The 21,855-nt window shown below is 41.0% G+C and overlaps 1 protein-coding gene across 2 annotated transcripts in view; it reads left to right on the top strand.

The window, feature by feature from the left end:
- Positions 1–21,855, top strand: part of TMLHE (trimethyllysine hydroxylase, epsilon) — a 47,292-nt gene that overhangs the window by 3,825 nt on the left and 21,612 nt on the right. For both annotated transcript variants that reach the window (XM_081563687.1, XM_081563686.1), the window contains exon 2: positions 7,330–7,511. In XM_081563687.1, coding sequence (XP_081419813.1) covers positions 7,331–7,511 — 181 coding nt within the window. In that variant the 5' untranslated portion in view covers position 7,330. The remainder of the gene's footprint in view (positions 1–7,329; positions 7,512–21,855) is intronic.

Here is a 21,855-nt window from a genome sequence, read left to right as displayed (position 1 = left end):
GTTGTTTCCATCTTTTGGATACTGTAAGTAATGCTGAATTCTGTCACAAGTGGAAAGGAGGAAGAGGAAATGCCACAGGACGCTGTAGATGAGGAAGACAGATTTGGGGGCATTTGGAGAGTGGACCTTCAGTGTCTGCTTTTCAGGCAGCTGGCCCCTGGGAAGGTCTTGCTGGACACTGCACAGGTGCAGAGCAGAACTCCCTTGCCTTACCCCACTGGGCCCCTGGGGAGACGTGCCAGGCCCTTGGGTACCCATTCGCCTTGTGATGTGGGGGCCCTGGGGGGCAGTGGTCATCTCCATGAGTGGACAGGGCAGCGTTCTGGGCTGGTGATGGACGGAGACATTGGTCCTGTTCAGGGGGGCATGGCGAGCCCCCCAGACCCAAGAGCGCCATCCCATGCCATCCGGTGTGGCAGCCGCTGGCATTTGTGGTGCAGACTTGAACCCAAGTGAGACAGTCGGTTCCCCCATCACTCCAGCCGTGTCTTAGGAACCACCACTCCGGAGGGGCCAGGTGCCTCGCTGGGCAGCATGGAGAGGGCCACCTTGCCTCCATGGCAGGAGGTTCCATGGGACAGTGCTGCTCCAGATCCTTACACACGCATGTGCAAACACAACCAGCCCCAGAGGAAAGCCCATGCCGCCCCAGTCCAGTTCTTCTAGCCGGCTGTGTTCTCATGAAAATGTGCCAGAGGCCGGAGCTCTGAGCCCTGTCACTTCCTTGCAGCCCCAGGGCAGGCAGGAGAGAATGGTGCCCCTTACCTATCCGAGTAGGTGAGCCAGCTGTGAACAGTCCAGGAGGACTTCCGGTGTGGGTGCTGGCAGCAGATTGGGAGTGGGGAACCCTTTGAATCCAGTAGAGTGACCATCTCTGACTCCCCCACTGGATGCCCAACACCTGGGAAGGCCTCAGTGTGCCGGGATACCATGGAGCTTTCCCCTGAGGCCTGCTTGCTTTGGGAGACTTTGGTTCTCTTGACCTTCCTCTTGCATTCTCTAGAATTTTCTGGCCCAGCTGAGCAAACGGGATTCTGCATTTGGCACTGGCCTCCCAGGGAAAAGTCATTCCTATTCCCTTTGCCCTGAGCACACACCCACCCGTCTGATCCCTCCAACCTGTAGTCACAGGTCTGTTGTCTTTAGGGTTTGATGGTGGGTTTCTTTTTGACTGTGCAGCTGGTGGGATCTCAGTTGCCCATGCCTGTGTGCTCAATTGGTAAGTCGTGTCCATCTCTTTGCGACCCCATGGACTACAGCCCGCCAAGCTCCTCTGTCCTTGGGATTGTCCAGGCAAGAATCCTGGAGTGGGTGGCCATTTCCTTCTCCAGGGAATCTTCCCCACCCAGGGATCGAACCCTATCTTGTGTCTCCTGCATTGGCAGGCGGGTTCTTTACCACCTCACCACCTGGGAGATCTACCTTAGTTCTCCCTGACCACGGATCAGACCCCTGCCTCCTGCAGTGAGAGTGCAGAGTCTTAAGCACTGACCACCAGGTGAGATCTCAGGATTTGTGTTTTGTAGAGGGGACGTGGTGATACATTTTAGGGGACAGGTCTTTGCTGACTTAAGGGTCGTGGCTGGCAGGCCTGTGATCCTCAAGGATGTTGGGGAAGGAATGGGCTTGGTTACAGACTCACCAGATGCTGAAAAGGTGGGAAGGGAAGGCCCAGGGGTGGCCAGGGCTACTCAGGGAGCTCTAAGCAGCATCACTGTCTGGGGGTCCTGTTCCCCCAAGGCTCAGGGGTCCTCCCTTCGCAGAAGCATGGGGCCCAGCCGCCAAGATGGGCGGCCAACCTATTGAGCCATGTGGTTGAACTGACACTCACTGAGGCTTCATCTCCCCGAGCCTGGACTCGGGAACAGCTGGCTGTGATCATATACTGTTGCTCCAGAAGGAACGTGTGTTTTTCCTGATGGAGGAGGGCCCCGTGTTACAGAGGAGGAGTCGAAGCTGGGGGCGTGCTTGGGGAGCTTTTGCTTCTTCCCCAGACCTCTCGCAGAGACAGAGTGCTAACGAGAGGGTGCAGGGGTCCTCCCCCACCCGACTCCGAAGCTGTCACCTGGCAGGTCGGCCCGCCAGGCTTTAGAGCTGTGTTGTAACGTGCTTGAGAGTCGAGGGGCGGGCGAGGACCCAACAACTCCCCTTCCTGTCCCCCAGAGTTTGGAATGTGAAGTTTTGCACTTAGCTGTGCCACCTGTTGGTTTAATAAAAGTGGCTCAGAACCAGTGACAAAAGAGGCTTTGTCACTGGGCCCACCTGGCCCTGGGAGAGATACCTGCATCAGGTTGTTGGTGTTCAGAATCTCCCAAGGCTGCTCCCTGGAGAACTTTGGGGTCAGCCAGTGCATTGTCTATTCCCTACAGATTTAAGGTGTTACTATATCCTGTGCCAGGCCTCCCTGGTGGGCTGCTGGCAGTCCCCAGCCGCCTGACAGCTCCGAGGATCGTGGATGTATTTGCTCATCCCCACAGTCAGCACAGGTGGCACTAGTGGTAAAGAATCTGCCTCCAGTGCAGGCGATGTGAGATGTGGGTTCGATCTCTCAGCCGGGAAGATCCCCCTGGAGGAGGGCATGACAACCCATTCCAGTATTCTTGCCTGGAGAATCCCATGGACAGAGGAGCCTGGTGAGCTACAGTCCATAGGATCGTGAAGAGTCGGACAGGACTGAAGCAACTTAGCATGGAGTGTGAGCATCCCTACAGCAGTGACAGGATGTGTGAGAACCAGTGAAGACGGAAGGGAGGATTTTAGGAAGCATAGCTCTAGGTTACGAATTAGATTCCCATGGAAATGTTTTTTGAGGGTCACAACTCACGATTAGATTCATTAAAAAAAAATAACGCTGCATTAAAATACACAGGTGCATATATGTTTTCAAGTTAGTGTTTTTGGTTTTTAAGGTACATGCCCAGGAGTGTGATTGCTGGAACTTATGTTTTTAATTTTTTAACCAACCCCCGTACTGTTTTCCATAGTGACTGTACCAATTTACATTCCCACCAACAGTGTCGGAGGGTTCCCTTTTCTCCACACCCTTGCCAATGCTTGTTACTGGTTGGGTTTTTGATAATAGCCATTATGACAGATATGTGGTGGTATCTCACTGTGATTTCGATTTGCATTTACCCTCTTTCACAGAGATTAGACCTACATCATGACGCAACAGCTCTCCTGGACTTCTCAGACTCTGTCTCCATTTTCTCTCACACGTTTCCCCAGATAAAGCATTTGCACAATCTGTGCCTGTCATGGCACCTCCTTTTCAGAGGACCTGGACTAATGCAGTTTTCGACATTACAGATTGGGATATTTCTCATAGAATATACATTTCTGGCTCCTCTCAAATATGGTAACATTCACCCCTCTCACCACAGTCCCCTATGGTCTCTTATGCTTTACTTATTTATGTTTCTTGCCCAGCCCCTGTAGGCATTTAATTTTGAGACCCTGATGTAAAGAAGCATCCTCTTAACTCATGCAGTCCAATATATTCTTGTACTAGTTAAAGCCAGACACAGATACAAATGACAAATACAATCTCAGCTTAGAGCTTTTGCATCGGCCTCCTTTAAACCAGAACAATATCATCATGAACAATTCCCTTTTTGTTCCAACATCATTTTTCTCAATAAAGTTTACCCTGATCACCATGTTTAGAAGTCCTACTTCCTTCAGCATACCCCTTTATCCTGCTGCATAGCTCTTAATGCCTTCTAATATTTATTGATTATGTTTATCTTTGTCCTTCCACTAGAAGATAAGCTCCATGAAAGCAGGCGTTTTTGTGTGTTTTGTTCCCTGATAAATCCCAAGTGCCTAAAATAGTTTCTGGCACAAAGTTGACCCCCAATAAATATGTGTTAAATGAATTGAGCAGGAATAATGAGAGGGAGAATAACAGTAGGCAGAGGAAACCACATATGTGAAGGCACTGAGGCGCAGGGCAAGGTAGATGGGGCCAGGAATCCGTCAATAGTTTTGTTTGCCCTCAAGGAGCTCTCTGCGAATGAAGAGAAAAGTAAGTAAACAGGCAATTATTGGATGTGTTGTAAGCTCATAAGGGTATGGACAAAGCGCTGTGAGAACACTGAGTAGGCAGCTCCTAACTCTTCCTAGGGGGGTTAGGAAGATTTTACAAAGGTGACATTTGAGCTAGGTCTCAGGCAGGAGAGTGATATGATGAAAGTGTTTTAAGAAAATTAATCTGGCAGTAGTATGGAAGGTGGATTGGAATATGGATAGAATGGAGGCAAGGAAACCATCTAGTCTATGGCAGTAGTCCAGGTGTGAGCTGATGAAGGCATCTATAGGAATGGAAAGAGAAGAACAAATCTGAGAGACATTTGAAAGGAAAATTTGACAGGGGCTAAATGCACTCTTGGCTTTAAGCCTTTTAGGAGGGAATGCTTCTTCCTTAGCAATAACCATGCAGAGGTTCAGATTGACCTATTATGTAATTGCTTACTCTCACTAGAATTTCTAGCGATTGCTGTTCTCCAAAAGTTTCTCTTAGGATGATTGATACTTGTTGGACCTTAATTTACATTAAGATGGTGTTAGACTCTAAAGATTGGGAAGCTCTCAAAAACGTCATTTTGACCATGAAACAGCAAATTATCCTATTAAAAGAGAAATGAGGGAAGCCATGAGTTGCAGGGGAACTTTTACAATGACCTCATAGGTGCTGTTTTTTTAAAGAATAATATATAAAACATCGAAAAAAAGGATGAATATAGCAGATGGCACGTGCCTAAAGGATTAGTATTTGGAAGGATTAAGGCCCCAAATTACCTCGGGCTTATATAAACACATATTTGCAAAGACAGAACAATGTTAACTATGTTCTCAGAAGGAAAAAGTACATGTGCCTTGGATGGGTAAGTTATAACTTGATATTGTTTAACATTTCCCAATGATCAAAAGAATTAATAAGAATAAGGAAAGGTGCTTTAACACTTAATTTATATATGTGTACTACCACTTCTAACAAAGAAGGAGGAAGAGTTTTCAATCTACTAATCAATGAGCTAAATATGTCCTTGGTTAGCTTCTAGAACAGATTTTCAAGTAAATGAATACCTAGGAAATTGCAAAGTTATCAACAAAGACATTCCACACAGATCTAATTTTATTAGAGGTGTTCATGGAAATATGACAGCTATAACATGTACAGTGAACGAATGAAATTTCAGCAAGATTTTTAACAAGTCTTTTATGATACCCTTGGGAACAAGAATTATCAATCCATGTTGGTGGGTTATATAATTAATACAATTATGTATTAATAACCATACTCAAAGAGTGCTGATTGCAGACCGTAAGCAATGGAAGAGTTTAAGATGGCCTATTGTAAACCCTACCTTTGGCTTGATCTCATCAACACTTTCATTACTTAAGTGAAGGTTTAGAGCAGACATCTTACCAGATTTAATGATGCTATGAACCGCGAAGAAAATTAATTCAATCCAATGTCCACAAATGTTTATGCAATTCTCCTAAGTACTAGGAACCCTGCTAGATGTTAGAACACAAAAATGAATGACCGATATGTCTCCTGTTGAGATGTATCCAGGTATTACTGGTAGGAAAGCATAAAAACATATAATTTCTTTTTTTTTAATTTTTGCAATCATCAGAATTTAATTTTAGAGCATTTACACCCCTGCAAAAAGAAACTGCACACATGTTAGCTGTCATTCCCCAATTCCTCCCTCCCCACTGCTCCAGCTGGAGACAAGCACTAATCTACCTTTTATCGCTTTTGATTTGCCTTTTCTGGACATTTCATATAAATGGGATCATTTAGCATATGGCCTTTTGTGTCTGTCTTCTTTTTGTTTATATCGGAGTATAGCCAATTAACAATGTCATAAAAGAAAGGCATACAATTTCAACAAAATGTATTGAGAAGGAAGACAGGCGTAAACAGACGGTTATGAGAGAACCAAAGAAAGCTGCTAGTTCGTTCTGAGCACTTCCGGAGGAATTCTTAGGTGAGATGATATCTCCACTGAGTCTTGAAAGATGAATAGGAGAGAGTAGGAAGGGCTTCCACTTTAGAGGAACAAATACCATGAACAAGAGTTTCTCAAAATTTAGAAAGTATGGTGAGTCTGGGAAGCTATGAACAAAGCAGTATAAGGAAGTAAATAATAGGAAGTCAGGCTGAGAGGTGGTTTAGGATCAGGTAATTGGAGGCATTACCTAATGTGATAATTAAATTGGACTTTCCCCCGAAGACCCTATGCTTAGTCGCTCAGTCATGTCCGACTCTTTGTGACCCCCATGGTCTGCAGCCCGCCAGGTTCCTCTGTCCATGGCATTCTCCAGGCAAGAAGACTGGTGTGGGTTGCCATGCCCTCCTCCAGGGGTGAAGACCCTAACCTATTTCAGAAACCTCCCTCAGTCATCAGCAAATTCTCTTATGTCTCTAGCTATGGACTCGGTATATGTGATTGCTTTCATCCCCCATCAGCATGAAATTCAGTTCCTTTATCAACTTATACCACACGGTAACATGTACACATCCACTCAAAGAAAGCATTTTTGCAAGGAGTTATTGAGAAGGTTCATATCAAGCTCCATATAACTTCTCTGCAGTGGCATGACCTTCTCCTTCTTTTCCCACAGGATGAATGAATTCCTTTTAAGATCATATACAAATAGTGTTATTTTATTAATATTTATGAAAGCATGACACTCAGGGTGTCACCAACTCCAAGAAAGGTACTTTTGCCAATAGATAGAGTTTATCCCTAATAACAATAATGATGAGGATGATGAGAATCATAGTAGCTGGCATGTATAGGTCTTACTATGTGACAACACAGTTCTAAGTACACTAAACTCATGAGATAAGTATTATTGTTATACTCATTTTACAGAACAGGAAACAGAGTCACTGAGAATTTAAGAAACTCCCACAATTACACATAATCAGTGGAAAAGAAAGTTTCAAGGCATCAAAATGAGGATGATCAATAGTGTTACAGTGATGAGTCCCAGAAGGACAAGATCTAAAAACCAACCCTTATATGTGGTTGGAAGGTTAAAATTAGTGATTTTCTAAAGAACCACTTCAGTTAGATAGTGGGATGGAAGCAAGATTGCAGTGCATAATATGAATGGCTGGTAAGAAAATAGAAGTAATGGTTATCAACCACTTATGGTTAGCTTTTCAGAATTTCTCCTTTAATGCTCTGTGGTTGAGATAATAATAAAATCAATTATTTTGCATAGTTACATATGTAGTGTTATTCCTATAGCCTTATAAACATTGTTTTATATTGTTACTAACACTCTCGTTGTCAAATTTTCTAGGATGTGGTGTCACAGGTTGTCCCACCTGCAAAGCAGGCTCCAGGACCTGCTGAGGGGACGGGTCACACGTTGGGCCCTTCAACAGTCCAACTTCAAAAGCTTGTTTCCACTAGCCATCTATTGGCACCATACAGCCTCCGAGTCTCTGAATTGTGTTTGGCAGCAACATGAAGATCATTTTGGTAAGACGTGTAGAGACAGATACTTTATTTTTAATTCTGATAAAAAAGTAACATAAAATGTATCATCTTACCCATTTTAAGTGTAAAAAGTCTATTTACATCATCATGCAATGACACATACTTTTCATGTGGACTGAAAATACTTTCTGTGGAGTTGCGACAACTTCTATCCATTTATTTCCAGGATTATTTTACAGGTTGCAAGAAAGACAAAAATAATATGGTATAATAGTAAAATCTCATCCCAGCTAGGGGAAGGAAGGTCTGCCATGGTCCACCCTACTTTGTCTCCCTGTTTCATCTAAGAAAAAAGGAAAGAAAAAAATCAAAGCCTCAGTATACAGGGGAGGGAGCTTCCCTGGGGGCTCAGTGGTAAAGAATCCACCTGACAATGCAGGAGACATGGGTTCAATCTCTGGGTCGAGAAGATGCCCTGAAGGAGGAAATGGCAACCCACTCCAGTGTTCGTGCCTGGGATTCTTGTCCATAGGCTCATGGACAGAGGAGCCTGGCAGGTGTCGCAAAGAGTTGGACACAATTGAGCAACTGAGCTTGAGCGGACTATACAGGGAAGGTATTAGGTGGCAGAGGGGCCAAAAGCTTTACTCCTGTGTGTTAGTTTCCTGGCACTGCTGTAATAAATTTACCATGAACTAGTCAGCAGAGAACAGCAGAAATTTATTCTTTCACAGTTCTAGAGGGAGAAAATCTGAAATGAAGTTGTTGGCAGAGCCATGTCCTCTCTGAAGGCTCTAGGAGAGAATTCTTCCTTCCCTTTCCTTGGTGTTCTTTGGCTTGTGGCAACATCACTACACTCTTTGCCTCCATCGTTACATAGCCTTCTTTACTGGGTCCCTTCTGTGTGTTCCAACTTCTCTCTCCTTTTAAGGGCACCTTTGGTGGATTGAGGGCCCATCCCAATCCAGTATGACCTCATCCTGTCTTGATTATCTTCAAAGATGCTATTTCCAAATGAGGTCTCATTCACGGGTATTAGAGGTGAGAACTTCAACATATATTTTGGGGGAATACAGTTCAACTCACGCTACCCTGGAAAGGGACAAAAACAACTGTGAGGACCATGCTCCCAAGACACAGACCCACTGTGCACTCCAAAGACTTAGACTTAATCCAAAGATCACAGAATTCCCTTTCCTCCCCTGACTCCAGGGAGCTAATAAGTCTTCATTGAAATAGCAGTGGGTGACAGCTACAAAAGACTGTCTCAGAGGAGAAGCAGCAAGCAAAGGGGCAAGGCCAAGAGAGGAGATAAAAACAAGATCACGAAAGGAATTTAAAGCCTCTGGTACCCATAGACAGAGCAAACATCAGCCACAGCTCACCTCTTGGCCAGAGTGATATAAATAGTCACCATAAAGTCCTATTTACTTCAGCATCTACTGCTCTATACAATATGTCTGGCTGTCAACAACAAGCACCAAATTACAAAACATGCATGCTAAAAGGCAAGAAATAACACAAGTTGAAGAGAAAAAACACTATCAGAACTAGACTCACATGTGACATATGTATTGAAATTTTCAGTCATGAAATTTAAAATAACTGTGGTTACTATTTTAAGGATTCTAAATGGAAGAGCTAGAAAAAATGGAAGACCAGATAGATAGTGTCAGCAGAGTGATAGAAAAATACAAAAGAGAATCAAAAGGAAATCAAAAGCATAGTAACAGGAATGAAGAATGACTTTGTGGGGCTTATCAAACACACCCGAGTATAGACTCAGTGAATGTAAACATAGGTCAATAGAAATGACCTACACGGAAATGCACAGAGAAAATGAGAGTGGAAACAAAAAAAAAACAGTATTCAGGAAATGTGGAATGCTATCAAAAGTTATATAATATACGTGAATGGAATACTAAAAGAAGAAAGAAAGAACTAAGCAGAAGAAATATTTGAAGAAATAATTTCTGAAAGCTTTCCAAAATACATGACAAACAGCAAACCACATATTCAAGAAGCTTGGAGAAGCTTAGGATACATTTTAAAACACCATGCACACACAAACACAACCCCACACTTAGGCAAAAGAGCAAAAACAAAGCAAGTCTTGAAGGCAGTCAGAGGGGAGAAAAACACTTTACCTATAGAGAAACACAGAGAAGAATTACAGTAGAGGTCTCATGAGGAACTATACAAGCAAGAACACAATGAAATGACAATTTTAAGACATTAAAGGGAGGAAAAAAAAACTGCCACCTATGATTCTATATCCAGCAATCCTTCAAAAGTGATAGAGAAATAGACTTTCTCATCTAACTTCTCAAAATATTGTAAAAGAATTTCTTCTGGCAGAAGAAAAATGATATAGGTAACAAACGTTGATCTACATAAAAATAGTGTTAGAAAGGAATGAAGATAAAAAACCAAACTTTTCTCCTGAATCACACTCAATTTTAACTATTTAAATAGCAATCACAATGTGTTTGGTGTTCATAGCACATATAAAAGTGAAATAAATGACAATATTATGACAGAATAGGAGGGATATCCTATATATAACACCAAGTTCTAACTAGCATGATGAGGAATCAGAGCTCTTTTTCATAGCTAGTAGTATGCAAAATACTACACAACTTTGAGTGACACTTTAGATTTATCTAAAGGGGTGGGCTTAGATTATTTAAAATGTACATTGTAAACATTTGAAAAAATTATTTTAAAATGTTTTTTAAAATAGTGTGAAAAATAAGTCAATAAATGAGATAAAATGAAATCATAAAAAATATCCAATGAAAATCAGAGAAGGCAGAGAAAGAAGAAAAACGAAAGGAAATAAGGAATGAATACAACTATAGAAAACAGCAAGAAGGTAGAATTAAAGTCAACTGCATAGGTAATCTCTTCAAATATAAATTGTCTAATCACACCAGTCAAAATACAAAAATTGTCAAAACGAATCAAAAAATACAAGAAACACACTTTAAATGTAAAGACTCAGGATAAAAGTTAAGGGATGAGATGGGGACAGAGGATATATGGATCTCTCTGAACCTTTGTCTCAGTTTTTCTGTGAACCTAAAGCTACTCTAAACCAGTATAGTCTACTTAAATGTTTTTCTTATTTAAGTTGTTGTTCAGTTGCTCAATCATGTCCAACTCTTTGCAACCCCATGAACTACAGCACAACAGGCTTCCATGTCCTTTACCATCTCCCGGAGCTTGCTCCAACTCACGTCCATTGAGTCGATGATGCCATCCAACCATCTTGTCCTCTGTCATTGTCTTCTCCTTCCGCATTCAGTCTTTCCCAGCATCAGGGTCTTATCCAGTGAGTCAGCTCTTCACATCAGGTGGCCAAAGTATTGGAGCTTCAGCTTCAGTATCAGTCCATCCAATGAATATTCAGGGTTGATCTCCTTTAGGATTGACTGTTTTGATCTCCTTGCAGTCCAAGGGACTCTCAAGAGTCTTCTCCAACACGACAGTTCAAAAACATCAATTCTTCGGTGCTCAGCTTTCTTTATAGTCCAACTCTCACATCCATACATGACTACTGGAAAAACCATAGCTTTGACTAGGCAGACCTTTGTCAGCAAAGTAATGTCTCTGCTTTTTAATATGCTGTCTAGGTGGGTAATAACTTTTCTTCCAAGGAGCAAGCATCTTTTAATTTCGTGGCTGCAGTGACCATCCACAGTGATTTTGGAGCCCAAGACAAGAAAGTCTTTCACAGTTTCCATTGTTTCTCCATCTATTTGCCATGAAGTGATGGGACCGGATGACATGATCTTTGTTTTTTGAATGTTGAGTTTTAAGCCAGCTTTTTCACTCCTCTTTCACTTTCAGCAAGAGGCTCTTTAGTTCCTCTTCGCTTTCTGCCATAAGGGTGGTGTCATCTGCATATCTGGGTTATTGATATTTTCCCCTGCAATCTTGATTCCAGCTTGTGCTTTGTCCAGCCTGGCTTTTTGCATGATGTATTCTGCATATAAGCAGGTGACAATATATAGCCTTGATGTGCTCCTTTCCCAATTTGGAATCAGTCCGTTGTTCCATGTCCTGTTCTAACTGTTGCTTCTTGACCTGCATACAGATTTCACAGGAGGCAGGTCAGGTGGTCTGGTATTCCCATCTCTTTCAGAATTTTCCACAGTTTGTTGTGATCCACACAATCAAAGGCTAGAGCCAGACATCCTGGAGTTCAAAATCAAGTGGGCCTTAGGAAGCATCACTATGAACAAAGCTAGTGGAGGTGATGGAATTCCAGCTGAGATATTTCAAATCCTTAAAGACGATGCTGTCAAAGTACTGCACTCAATATGCCAGCAAATTTGGAAAACTCAGTAGTAGCCACAAGATTGGAAAAGGTCAGTTTTCATTCCAATCCAAAAACAGGGCAATGCCAAAGAATGTTCAAACTACCTCACAATTGCACTCATCTCACACGCTAGCAAAGTAATGCTCAAAATTGTCAAAGCGAGGCTTCAGCAGTACGTGAACCATGAACTTACAGATGTTCAAGCTGGATTTAGAAAAGGTAGAAGAACCAGAGATCAAATTTCCAGCATTCGTTGGATCACAGAAAAAGCAAGAGAGTTCCAGAAGAACAGCTACTTCTGCTTTATTGACTACACCAAAGCCTTGGACTGTGTGGATCACAACAAAATGTGGAAAATTCGTAAAGAGAGATAAAAGTAAAAATAAATCCACAATTGCATTTGGAGGTTTTAATACCTCTCTCAGTAACTAATAGGCTTCCCAGGTGGCTCAGACAGTAAAGAATCTGCCTGCAGTGCGGTTCAATCCCTGGGTTGGAAAGATCCTCTGGAGAAGGGAATGGCAGCCCACTACAGTATTCTTGCCTGGAAAATTCCATGGACAGAGGAGCCTAGTGAGCTACAGTCCCTTGAGTCACAAAGAGTCAGACACAACTGAGCAACTAACACACATACACACACACAGCAATCGATATATTAACTAGGTACCATGAACCAACTTGACCCAGTTGGCATTTATGGAACAATGCATTCAACTACAGTAAAGTGCACATTGTTCTGAACTGTAAATGAAGCATTCATAAAGGTAGATCACATTTTGAGCCATAAAACAAAGCTCAAAATTTAAAGGAGTAAAAAACATATAGAGACCATAATAGAAAAAAAAAAAATAGAAATCAATAACAGAAAGTTAGAAAAGTCACAAATATTTGGAAATTAAGTTACACACTACCTTTAAATATATAAGAAGTCTCAAGGAAAGTTAAATATATTTCAGTCTAAATGAAAATGAATATACAACTTATCAAAATCTGTGGTAAGCTACTAAAGCAGTAGTTGGAGGGAGATGTATGGCAATAAATACACACGCAGAATCTGTGCAAAAAAACCCCCTACAAAACACTGATTAAAAAATGAGAGAACATAAATAACTGAAAAGACATCCCATAACCATAGATTAGAAGATTCAATATTGTTAAGATGTGAATTCTCAATATGATCTACAGGTTCAGTGCAATCCTACTCAAAATCCCAGCAGACGTTTTTCATGCATATTGACAAACTGATTCTAAAATGTATGTGGAAAGACAAAGATATCAGAATAGCCAATGCACTTCTGGAAAAACTAAGTCAAAAGGCTTAAATTACCATAGTATGGTTGACCCTTAAACAATGCAGGGGTTAGCGATACCAATGTTTTGAGCAGTCAGAAATCTGATTGTAATTTATAGTTGGTCCTCTTTATATATTCAGTTCATTCATATACGTGGTTATACATCCACAGATCAAACCAACTGCAAATCTTGTAGTACTGTAGTATTTATTATTGAAAAAAATTTGCATATAAGTGGACCCAAACCGTTCAAAGCCACGTTTTGCAAGGATCTCCTTGCAGTCCAAGGGACTCTCAAGAGTCTTCTCCAACACCACAGTTGAGAAGCAGCAATTCTTCAGTGCTCAGCTTTCTTTATGGTCCAACTCTCACACCCATACATGACTACTGGAAAAACCATAGCTTTGACTAGACGGACCTTTGTTGGCAAAGTAATGTCTCTGCTTTGTAATAAGCTGTCTAGGTCTGTCATAGCTTTTCTTCCAAGGAGTAAGTATCTTTTAATTTCATGGCTGCAGTCACAAAATTCAAAACATTCTCTGTTAAAAACACTGTTAAGCGAATGAAAAGAAAAGCCACAGAGACTTGGAAAAAATATTTGCAAACACCATACCTGAGAAAGATTTCGAAAAGACCTCTTAAAAGTTAAAAATAAGAAAACAACCTAGTTTTTAAAAGGGCAGAAAGATCTGAACAGACACCTCACCACAGCACGGAAGTATGGCAAATAAGCATATGAAACATGCTCAACATCATTTCAAATTAGTAAATGCAAAATAAACCCACAATGAGATGCCACTAGACACCTATTAGAATTACTAAAATCAAAGAAAACTGGTGATACTAAGTGCAGACAAGAATGCAGAGCAATAGGAACTCCTGTTCATTGTTGGTGATAATGCAAAAATGGTACAGCAACTCTAGAATAAAATTCGGTAGTTTCTTATAAACGTGGACTTGCCAACAGTTGCATTTCTAGATATGTACCCAACTGATTCGTAAACTTATGGCCACAGGAAAAACCCACATGTGATTAACCACTTTATTCATAATTGTCAAAAGTGGGAAGCTATCAAAATACCTACCCTTCAGTAGGTCAATTAGTAAACTATAGTACATCCATGCGATGGAATAAAAAGGAAAGACATAAAATCTATTAAAGGCAAAACTATAGGGACAGAAAGCAAATGAGTTACAGATAAGTATAGATGGATTGCTAGAATGAATCAATGTGGTGTTGCATTATAGTTGGAGACATCAGTATAAACTCATGTTTAGCCTCATATAGAGAGATGTGAAGATACAGAAATAATTCCAATTGACCCTTAAACAATGCAGGAACTATGTGTGCCAATCCTCAGTGTGCCAGTTGTGTCAATTGTGCAGTCAAAATGTGCATATAACTTGCACATTGCCCTCTGTATATGTGGTTCCTCTCTATGCACATTTCTGCATTCTCGAATTGAACCAACCACAGATTGTATACTATGTAGTACGTACTATTGAAAAAAATTCTGTGTATCAGTAGACCTGTGAAGTTCAAACTGTGTTGTTAAAGGGTCAACTGTATAGTTATGCTTTTACACATAGATCAGAATATTTTCTGGCTCTATCCACCAAGAGGTCCTGGTAACAGTGACACCCCAGTAGCAATGAACACAGCCAGATCTTGGTTTCTAATTACCATTCTCCAGTGAAAGGAACCAAAGCCCTTTGGAGAAGGGATGATTCTAGGGCTGGGCCAGGGAAGATACAAGATGAGCCTGGAGCATCTTGTGGTTTCAGAAAGGAAGAAAGTGCTCAAAAAAAAAAAAAAAAAAAGATGATGAGGCAATGTTAAAGGGACACAGGAGCTAACTGAAAGAACTTCTAATGGCCAAACCTGGAACAGCTTGAGCAAGAAAATAAATGATGTAATATTGGATTATAACCCAAAATATAAACATCCATGAATCCATGCTGCTATAAATAAAGGATTGAAAAATGGGGAGAGTAGATAGAAATCTCCCATACAAAAGAAGTCCAAATAACTTATGTAGATATTTCTCCTCCCCCAACTATGGAGGTGGATCTTAACCCCCCTGTCCTAGAATGCAGGCTGCACTTAGTGATTTGTTGCCAAAGAATAGAGTGTAGAAGGAGCGGGGAAGAGTAACTCTTAAGTAGAGAAACCTAGCAAGCACTACCTTTGATAGCATGTACCAGTGATCTGATTCAGTGAGAAGGGCCCCTCACTTCTGTGGCTATCTCTCCAAAAACCTATAACCCCATCTTAAACACAATAAGAGTATCAGATAAACCCAAATTGTGGGACATTCTAACAAAGTGCCTGACTAGTACCTCTCAAAACTCTCAAGATCATCACAACCAAGGAAAGTTGCAGTCCAGAGTAGCCTAAAGAGACTTGACTAAATGTAACTTGGGCCCTGGATGGGACCCTGTGACAGAAAAATGACATTAGGGGGAAACTAATGAGACTCAAAAATTGGGAGAACAGTACATCAAGGCTGTGTATTGTCACCCTGCTTATTTAACTTATATGCAGAGTACATCATGAGAAATGCTGGGCTGGATGAACCACAAGCTGGAATCAAGATTGCTAGGAGAAATATCAATAACCTCAGATATGCAGATGACACCACCCTAATGCCAGAAAGTGAAGAGGAACTAAAGAGCTTCTTGATGGAAGTGAAAGAGGAGAGTGAAAAAGTTGGCTTAAAACTCAACATTCAAAAAATGAAGATCATGGCATCTGGTCCCATCATTCATGGCAAATAGAAGGGGACAAAATGGAAACAGTGACAGACTTTATTTTCTTGGGCCCCAAATCACTGCAGATGGTGACTGCAGCCATGAAATTAAAAGATGCTAGCTCCTTGGAAGAAAAGCTATGACAAAACTTCACAGCAAATTAAAAAGCGGAGACATCACTTTGCCAACAAAGGTCCATCTAATCAAAGCTGTGATTTTTCCAGTAGTCATGTATGGATGTGAGAGTTGGACCATAAAGAAGGCTGAGCACTAAAGAATTGATGCTGTCTAACTGTGCTGCTAGAGAAGACTCTTGAGAATCCCTTGGACAGCAAGGAGATCCAACTAGTCAAGCCTCCTAGAAATCAGCCCTGAATATTCATTGAAGGGACTGATGCTGAAGCTGAAGCTCCATTATTTTGGTCACCGGATGCAAAGAGTATACTCGTTGGAAAAGACTCTGATGCTGGGAAAGATTGGAGGCAGGAGGGGAAGGGGACAACAGAGGATGAGATGGTTGGATGGCATCACCGACTCAATGGACATGAATTTGAGCAAGCTCCCGGAGACACTGAAGGACAGGAAGCCTGGCATGTTGCAGTCCGTGCAGCTGCAAAGAGTCAGACTGACTGAGTAACTGAACAACAACAAATGATTCAAATAAATTTGGGGCCTTAATAATATATCAATATTCATTCATTAATTGTAAAAAATTTATCATACTAATGTATGCTAATAGTAATAGGGGAACTATTGGTAATGGGAATTCTTTGTATTTGCACCTCTTCTATAAACCTAACACCACTGTAAAATTTAAAACGAGATTATTAAGAGAGAGGGAATTGGAGAAGGTAGTGGAAGCCTGGAAACCAGGGGAATATTATTTTAAGATGGAAGATATTACAACATGTTCACTGATGAGAATGATCCAGTAGGAGAGGGCAATTTGATTCATAAATGAGAGTGTTGGCCTTAAGTGCACAGATATTTTAACCATACTAACAAGAAGGAAGGCAGAATATATGTATACAAATGTATGTAAGTGGCTGGATGTGGAGCATGGGTTTGTGGAGATTGTCTTCTAATTGCTTCCATATTCAAAAGCAAGGTCATCAGTTGAAAGTGGGAAGGGAGAGGTGGTATTGGCAGTTTGAGGAGAGAAGAGACGATGTATAATAGTGTTCTCAGAGAGTGAGTGAGTGATTATATAAAAAGTTATGCAAAGTCTGTTTGGCAGTGTTGAGTATTCATTTGATATTTTTGGTGATTTTGAAATGAAAGCAACCAACGCAGTTTAATTTTTTTTCTCTAACAATGTTTAGCTGGTTGGCTGCGGGCATAGAGGAGGTGTTGACTTGAATTTATCAGGGTCCGAGTTTTGTCAGGGAAGAATGGTAGAGGGAGATGGGGGAAGAGAGTTAAGGGTGTTTGCAAGGAATTGATGAAAATGATAGACCGTGGAAGCTGTGCCCTGCAAGGAGGGAAGCAAAGACATTAAAGGAGACAAGATGATGGATAACGAAATGAAACTTATTGTCAATGTATTGGAGATCTTTGCGGAGATGAAGAATTGTTAGAGTGAACAGTGCCTGAATAATTGAGCTGGAAAAGGAACACTAGGTAGTCAGAATATCGGGTGTTTGAAATGAAAATTATGAAGGTATTACAATTAATAATGATGAAGTTGCCAAGAATGATGACAGGGAAGGGATGATAGGAGTGACAGTGGAAGGCAGTAAACTGATCATCAATGGCATGGAAGCATGTAAATTATCATATGTGAAACGAATCGCCAGTCCAGGTTCAGTGCATGATACAGGGTGCTTGGGGCTGTTGCACCAGGATGACCCAGAGGGATGGGATGGGGAGGGAGGTGGAAGGGGGGTTCTGGAAGGGGAAAACATGTACACCCATGGTGGATTCATGTCAATGTATGGCAAAACAAAAAAAAAATAATAAAAATAATAAAATTTAAAAAAAAGAAAAAAAAAGTGACTCAGGAGATGCATAAGCTTCAAAGCAACAATGAGTCAACTATAGGATTACTACAGCCTTGTCTTGTTCCCCCAGATGATCAAGAAACTAGAGCTGGTTTTCCAAAGTTCAATCTAATTTTACTACTCTTTTAAAAATCACTTTATAGAGGCCCACTGTTAGAGATGGTGATTGCCTGAATGTGGCAGGAGAAAAAGGTGTAAATGGAGATGTCATGTGGATTTCAGAGTGATTTAGGAGGTGGAGCCAACAAGCTTTGATGATTGATTAAATGTAGGTTGCTAGAGAGATGAGTTAAGATGAGTCCCGATTGTCTCTTCCGTACTGACATTTTGGCAGGGCCTAATTAATAAACATTTGCTCGGTGTCAACTTTATACAGAACTGAGAACTTCTAGAGAGCCAGAGATGGTAGTCCATACCTTAATGTAAGACATAGTATCCATTAAATATAAAATGAGTAAATATAACAAGCATAGCTTATGCCATATGCAAATTAAGTTGATACTTACCAAATAATTAATTTCAAGAAAAATGCAGAGTTAGTCGAGTCAAGGAAGCTTCTTTGCATTAATTTAATTTTTAGCTAGATTTTGAAAGACAAGATGGCCATTTAATTACAGGAGACTATAATTTCAAGCAGAAAAATGGCAAGAGCAGAAACTTCTAACCCGGATATCTAATAGGGCAGGAGAAGATCATCTGTAGTTTTGATGAGAAGATCATTCTCATTGCTGATGTGTGACCTATATTAGATTTACCAGTAGGATAGCTTCACCACTGCTCATCGATTTATACAACAAGCATTTAATGAGCGTGTACCAGAAGCCAGGCATTGTGATAAGTGCCAAGCACACAGTGATGAAAAAGACATGTTCACTATCATCAAGGTACTGCTGTATAGCAAAAACACATGGACAATTATAAGACAATGTGATAAATGCTTTTAGACAACATATAGGGTACTGTTAGAACAAAGAGGGAGAGGTACCTAACACAAACTAAATACTTACAAATGACTGCTTACAGCATCTTAGCAGAGTCATGAATATTAAATATGAATTAGGCAAGGGGGAAATGGGAAGAAGGTATGGATGAATGTTTCTTTCAGATGGAACTGCATGTGCAAGATCTTGAAGGATACAGAGATGTCATATTGGCTACAGGTGGTACTGAATCACTTTTATCACTCCAAGGAAATGGTTCTCAGTATTTTAATTTATGAACCCCATAGAAATTTTGCTACAAGCTACAGATTCCATCCATAGAAAAATGCAGAACTACACACACACTCACACACACATTTTTACATATCATTCCATGGATCCTAGGTCAAGAATTCCAACTTCAGGTTACTACCAATAATAGCCACATTTCAAAGTATCAACAGTTGTTATATCATTTCTTATTTGTTGTTCACTCACTGTGTCATGTTGGACTCTTAGTGACCCCAAGGACTGCAGCACAGCAGGCTTCCCTGTCCTTCACTGTCTCCCAGAGTTTACCTATAACTCATGTCTATTGATTCAGTGATGCCATCCAACCATCTCATCCTCTGTTGCCCCCTTCTCCTCCTGCCCTCAATCTTTCCCAGCATCAAGGTCTTTTCCAAAAAGTCAGCTCTTCACATCATGTGGTCCAAGTATTGGAGCTTCAGCTACAGCATCAGTCCTTCCAACCAATATTGAGTGTTGATTTCCTTTAGGATTGACTGGTTTGACCTCCTAGCAATCCTAGGGACTCTCAAAAGTCTTCCCCAACACCACAATTTGAAAGCATCAATTCTTCGGCGCTTAGTCTTCTTTATGGTACAACTCTAACATCTGTACATGACTACTGGAAAAACCATAGTTTTGACTATACAGACCTTTGTAGGCAAAGTGATGTCTCTGCTTTTTAATTCGCTGTGAAGGCTTGTCATAGCTTTTCTTCCATGGAGGAACTGTCTTTTAATATCATGGCTGCAGTCACTGTCCACAGTGATTTTGGAGCCCATGAAAATAAAATCTATCACTGCTTCCTCTTTTTCCTCTTCTATTTGCCATGAAGTGATGGGATGGGATGCCATGATCTTAGTTTTTTGAATGTTAAATTTCAAGCCAGCTCTTTCACTCTCCTCTTTCACTTTAATCAAGAGCTCTTTAGTTCCTCTTCCCTTCTGCCATAAGCGTGGTGTCATCTGCATATCTGAGGTTGTTGATGTTTCTCCCAGCAATCTTGATTCCAGCTTGTGATTCATCCAGCTCAGCATTTCACATAATATACTATGTATATAAGTTAAATAAACAGGGTGACAATATACAGCCTTGACACTCTCCTTTCCCAAATTTGAACCAGTCCATTGTTTCACATAAGGTTCTAACTGTTGCTTCTTGACCTGCATACAGTTTTCTCAGGAGGCAGGTAAAGTGATCTAGTATTGTCATCTCTTTAAGGATTTTCCACAGTTTGTTGTGATTCATACAATCAAAGGCTTTAGCGTAGTCAATGAAGCAGAAGTAGATATTTTTCTGGAACTCCCTTGCTTTCTCCATGGTCCAGCGCATGTTGGTAATTTGACCTCTGGTTCCTCTGCCTTTTCTAAACCTAGTTTGTACATCTGAAAGTTCTCAGTTCACGTACTGCTGAAGCCTAGCTTGAAGAATTTTGAGCATTACCTTGCTAACATGTGAAATGAGTGAAATTATGTGGTAGTTTGAACATTCCTTGGCATTGCCCTTCTTTGGGATTAGAATGAAAACTACTAACCTTTTCCAGTCCTGTGGCCGCTGCTGAGTGTTCTGATTTTTGCTGGCATATTGAGTGCAGGACTTTCACAGCATCATCTTTCAGGATTTGAAATAGCTCAGCTGGAGCACTTTAACAGCATTGTATTTAAGGATTTGCAACAGCTCAGCTGAATTCCATCACCTCCACTAGCTTTGTTTGTAATGATGCTTTCTAAGGCCCACTTGACTTCACATTCCAGGATGTCTGGTTCTAGGTGAGTGATCACACCATGGTGCTTATCTGGGTCACGAAGATCTTTTTTGTACAGTTCTTCTGTGTATTCTTGCCACCTCTTCTTAATATCTTCTGCTTCTGTTAGGTCCATACCATTTCTGTCCTTTATCAAGCCCATCTTTGCATGAAATTTTCCCTTGGTATCTCTAATTTTCTTGAAGAGATCTCTAGTCTTTCTCTTTCTATTGTTTTCCTCTATTTCTTTGCATTGATCACTGAGGGAGGCTTTCTTATCTCTCCTGCTGTTCTTTGGAACTCTGCATTCAAATGGGAATATCTTTCCTTTTCTCCTTTGCTTTTTGCTTCTCTTCTTTTCACAGCTATTTGTAAGGCCTCCTCAGACAGCCATTTTGCTTTTTTGCATTTCTTTTCCATGGGGATGGTCTTGATCCCTGTCTCCTGTACAATGTCACGAACCTCTGTCCATAGTTCATCAGGCAGTCTGTCTATCAGATCTAGTCCCTTAAATCTATTTGTCACTTCCACTGTATAATCATAAGGGATTTGATTTAGGTCATACCTGAATGGCCTAGTGGTTTTCCCTACTTTCTCAATATAAGTCTGAATTTGGCAATAAGGAGTTCATGATCTGAGCCACAGTCAGCTCCCAGTCTTGTTTTTGCTGACTGTATAGAGTTTCTCCACCTTTGGCTACAAAGGATATAATCAATCTGATTTCAGTGTTGACCATCTGGTGATGTCCGTGTGTAGAGTCTTCTCTTGTGTTGTTGGAAGAGGGTGTTTGCTATGACCAGTGCATTCTCTTGGCAAAACTCTATTAGCCTTTGCCCTGCTTCATTCTGTACTCCAAGGCCAAATTTGCCTGTTACTACAGGTGTTTCTTGACTTCCTACTTCTACATTCCAGTTCCCTATAATGAAAAGGACATCTTTTTTGGGTGTTAGTTCTATAAGGTCTTGTAGGTCTTCATAAAACCGTTCAATTTCAGCTTCTTCAGCGTTACTGGTTGGGGCATAGGCTTGGATTACCGTGCTATTGAATGATTTGCCTTGGAAACGAAC

This window comes from Giraffa tippelskirchi, chromosome X (assembly GCF_054371585.1).
Source record: "Giraffa tippelskirchi isolate mGirTip1 chromosome X, T2T-mGirTip1v1.2.pri, whole genome shotgun sequence".
Lineage (NCBI taxonomy): Eukaryota > Metazoa > Chordata > Mammalia > Artiodactyla > Giraffidae > Giraffa > Giraffa tippelskirchi.
The sequence above is the reverse complement of the archived record's forward strand: the minus strand, read 5'-3'. Positions and strand labels throughout refer to the sequence as shown.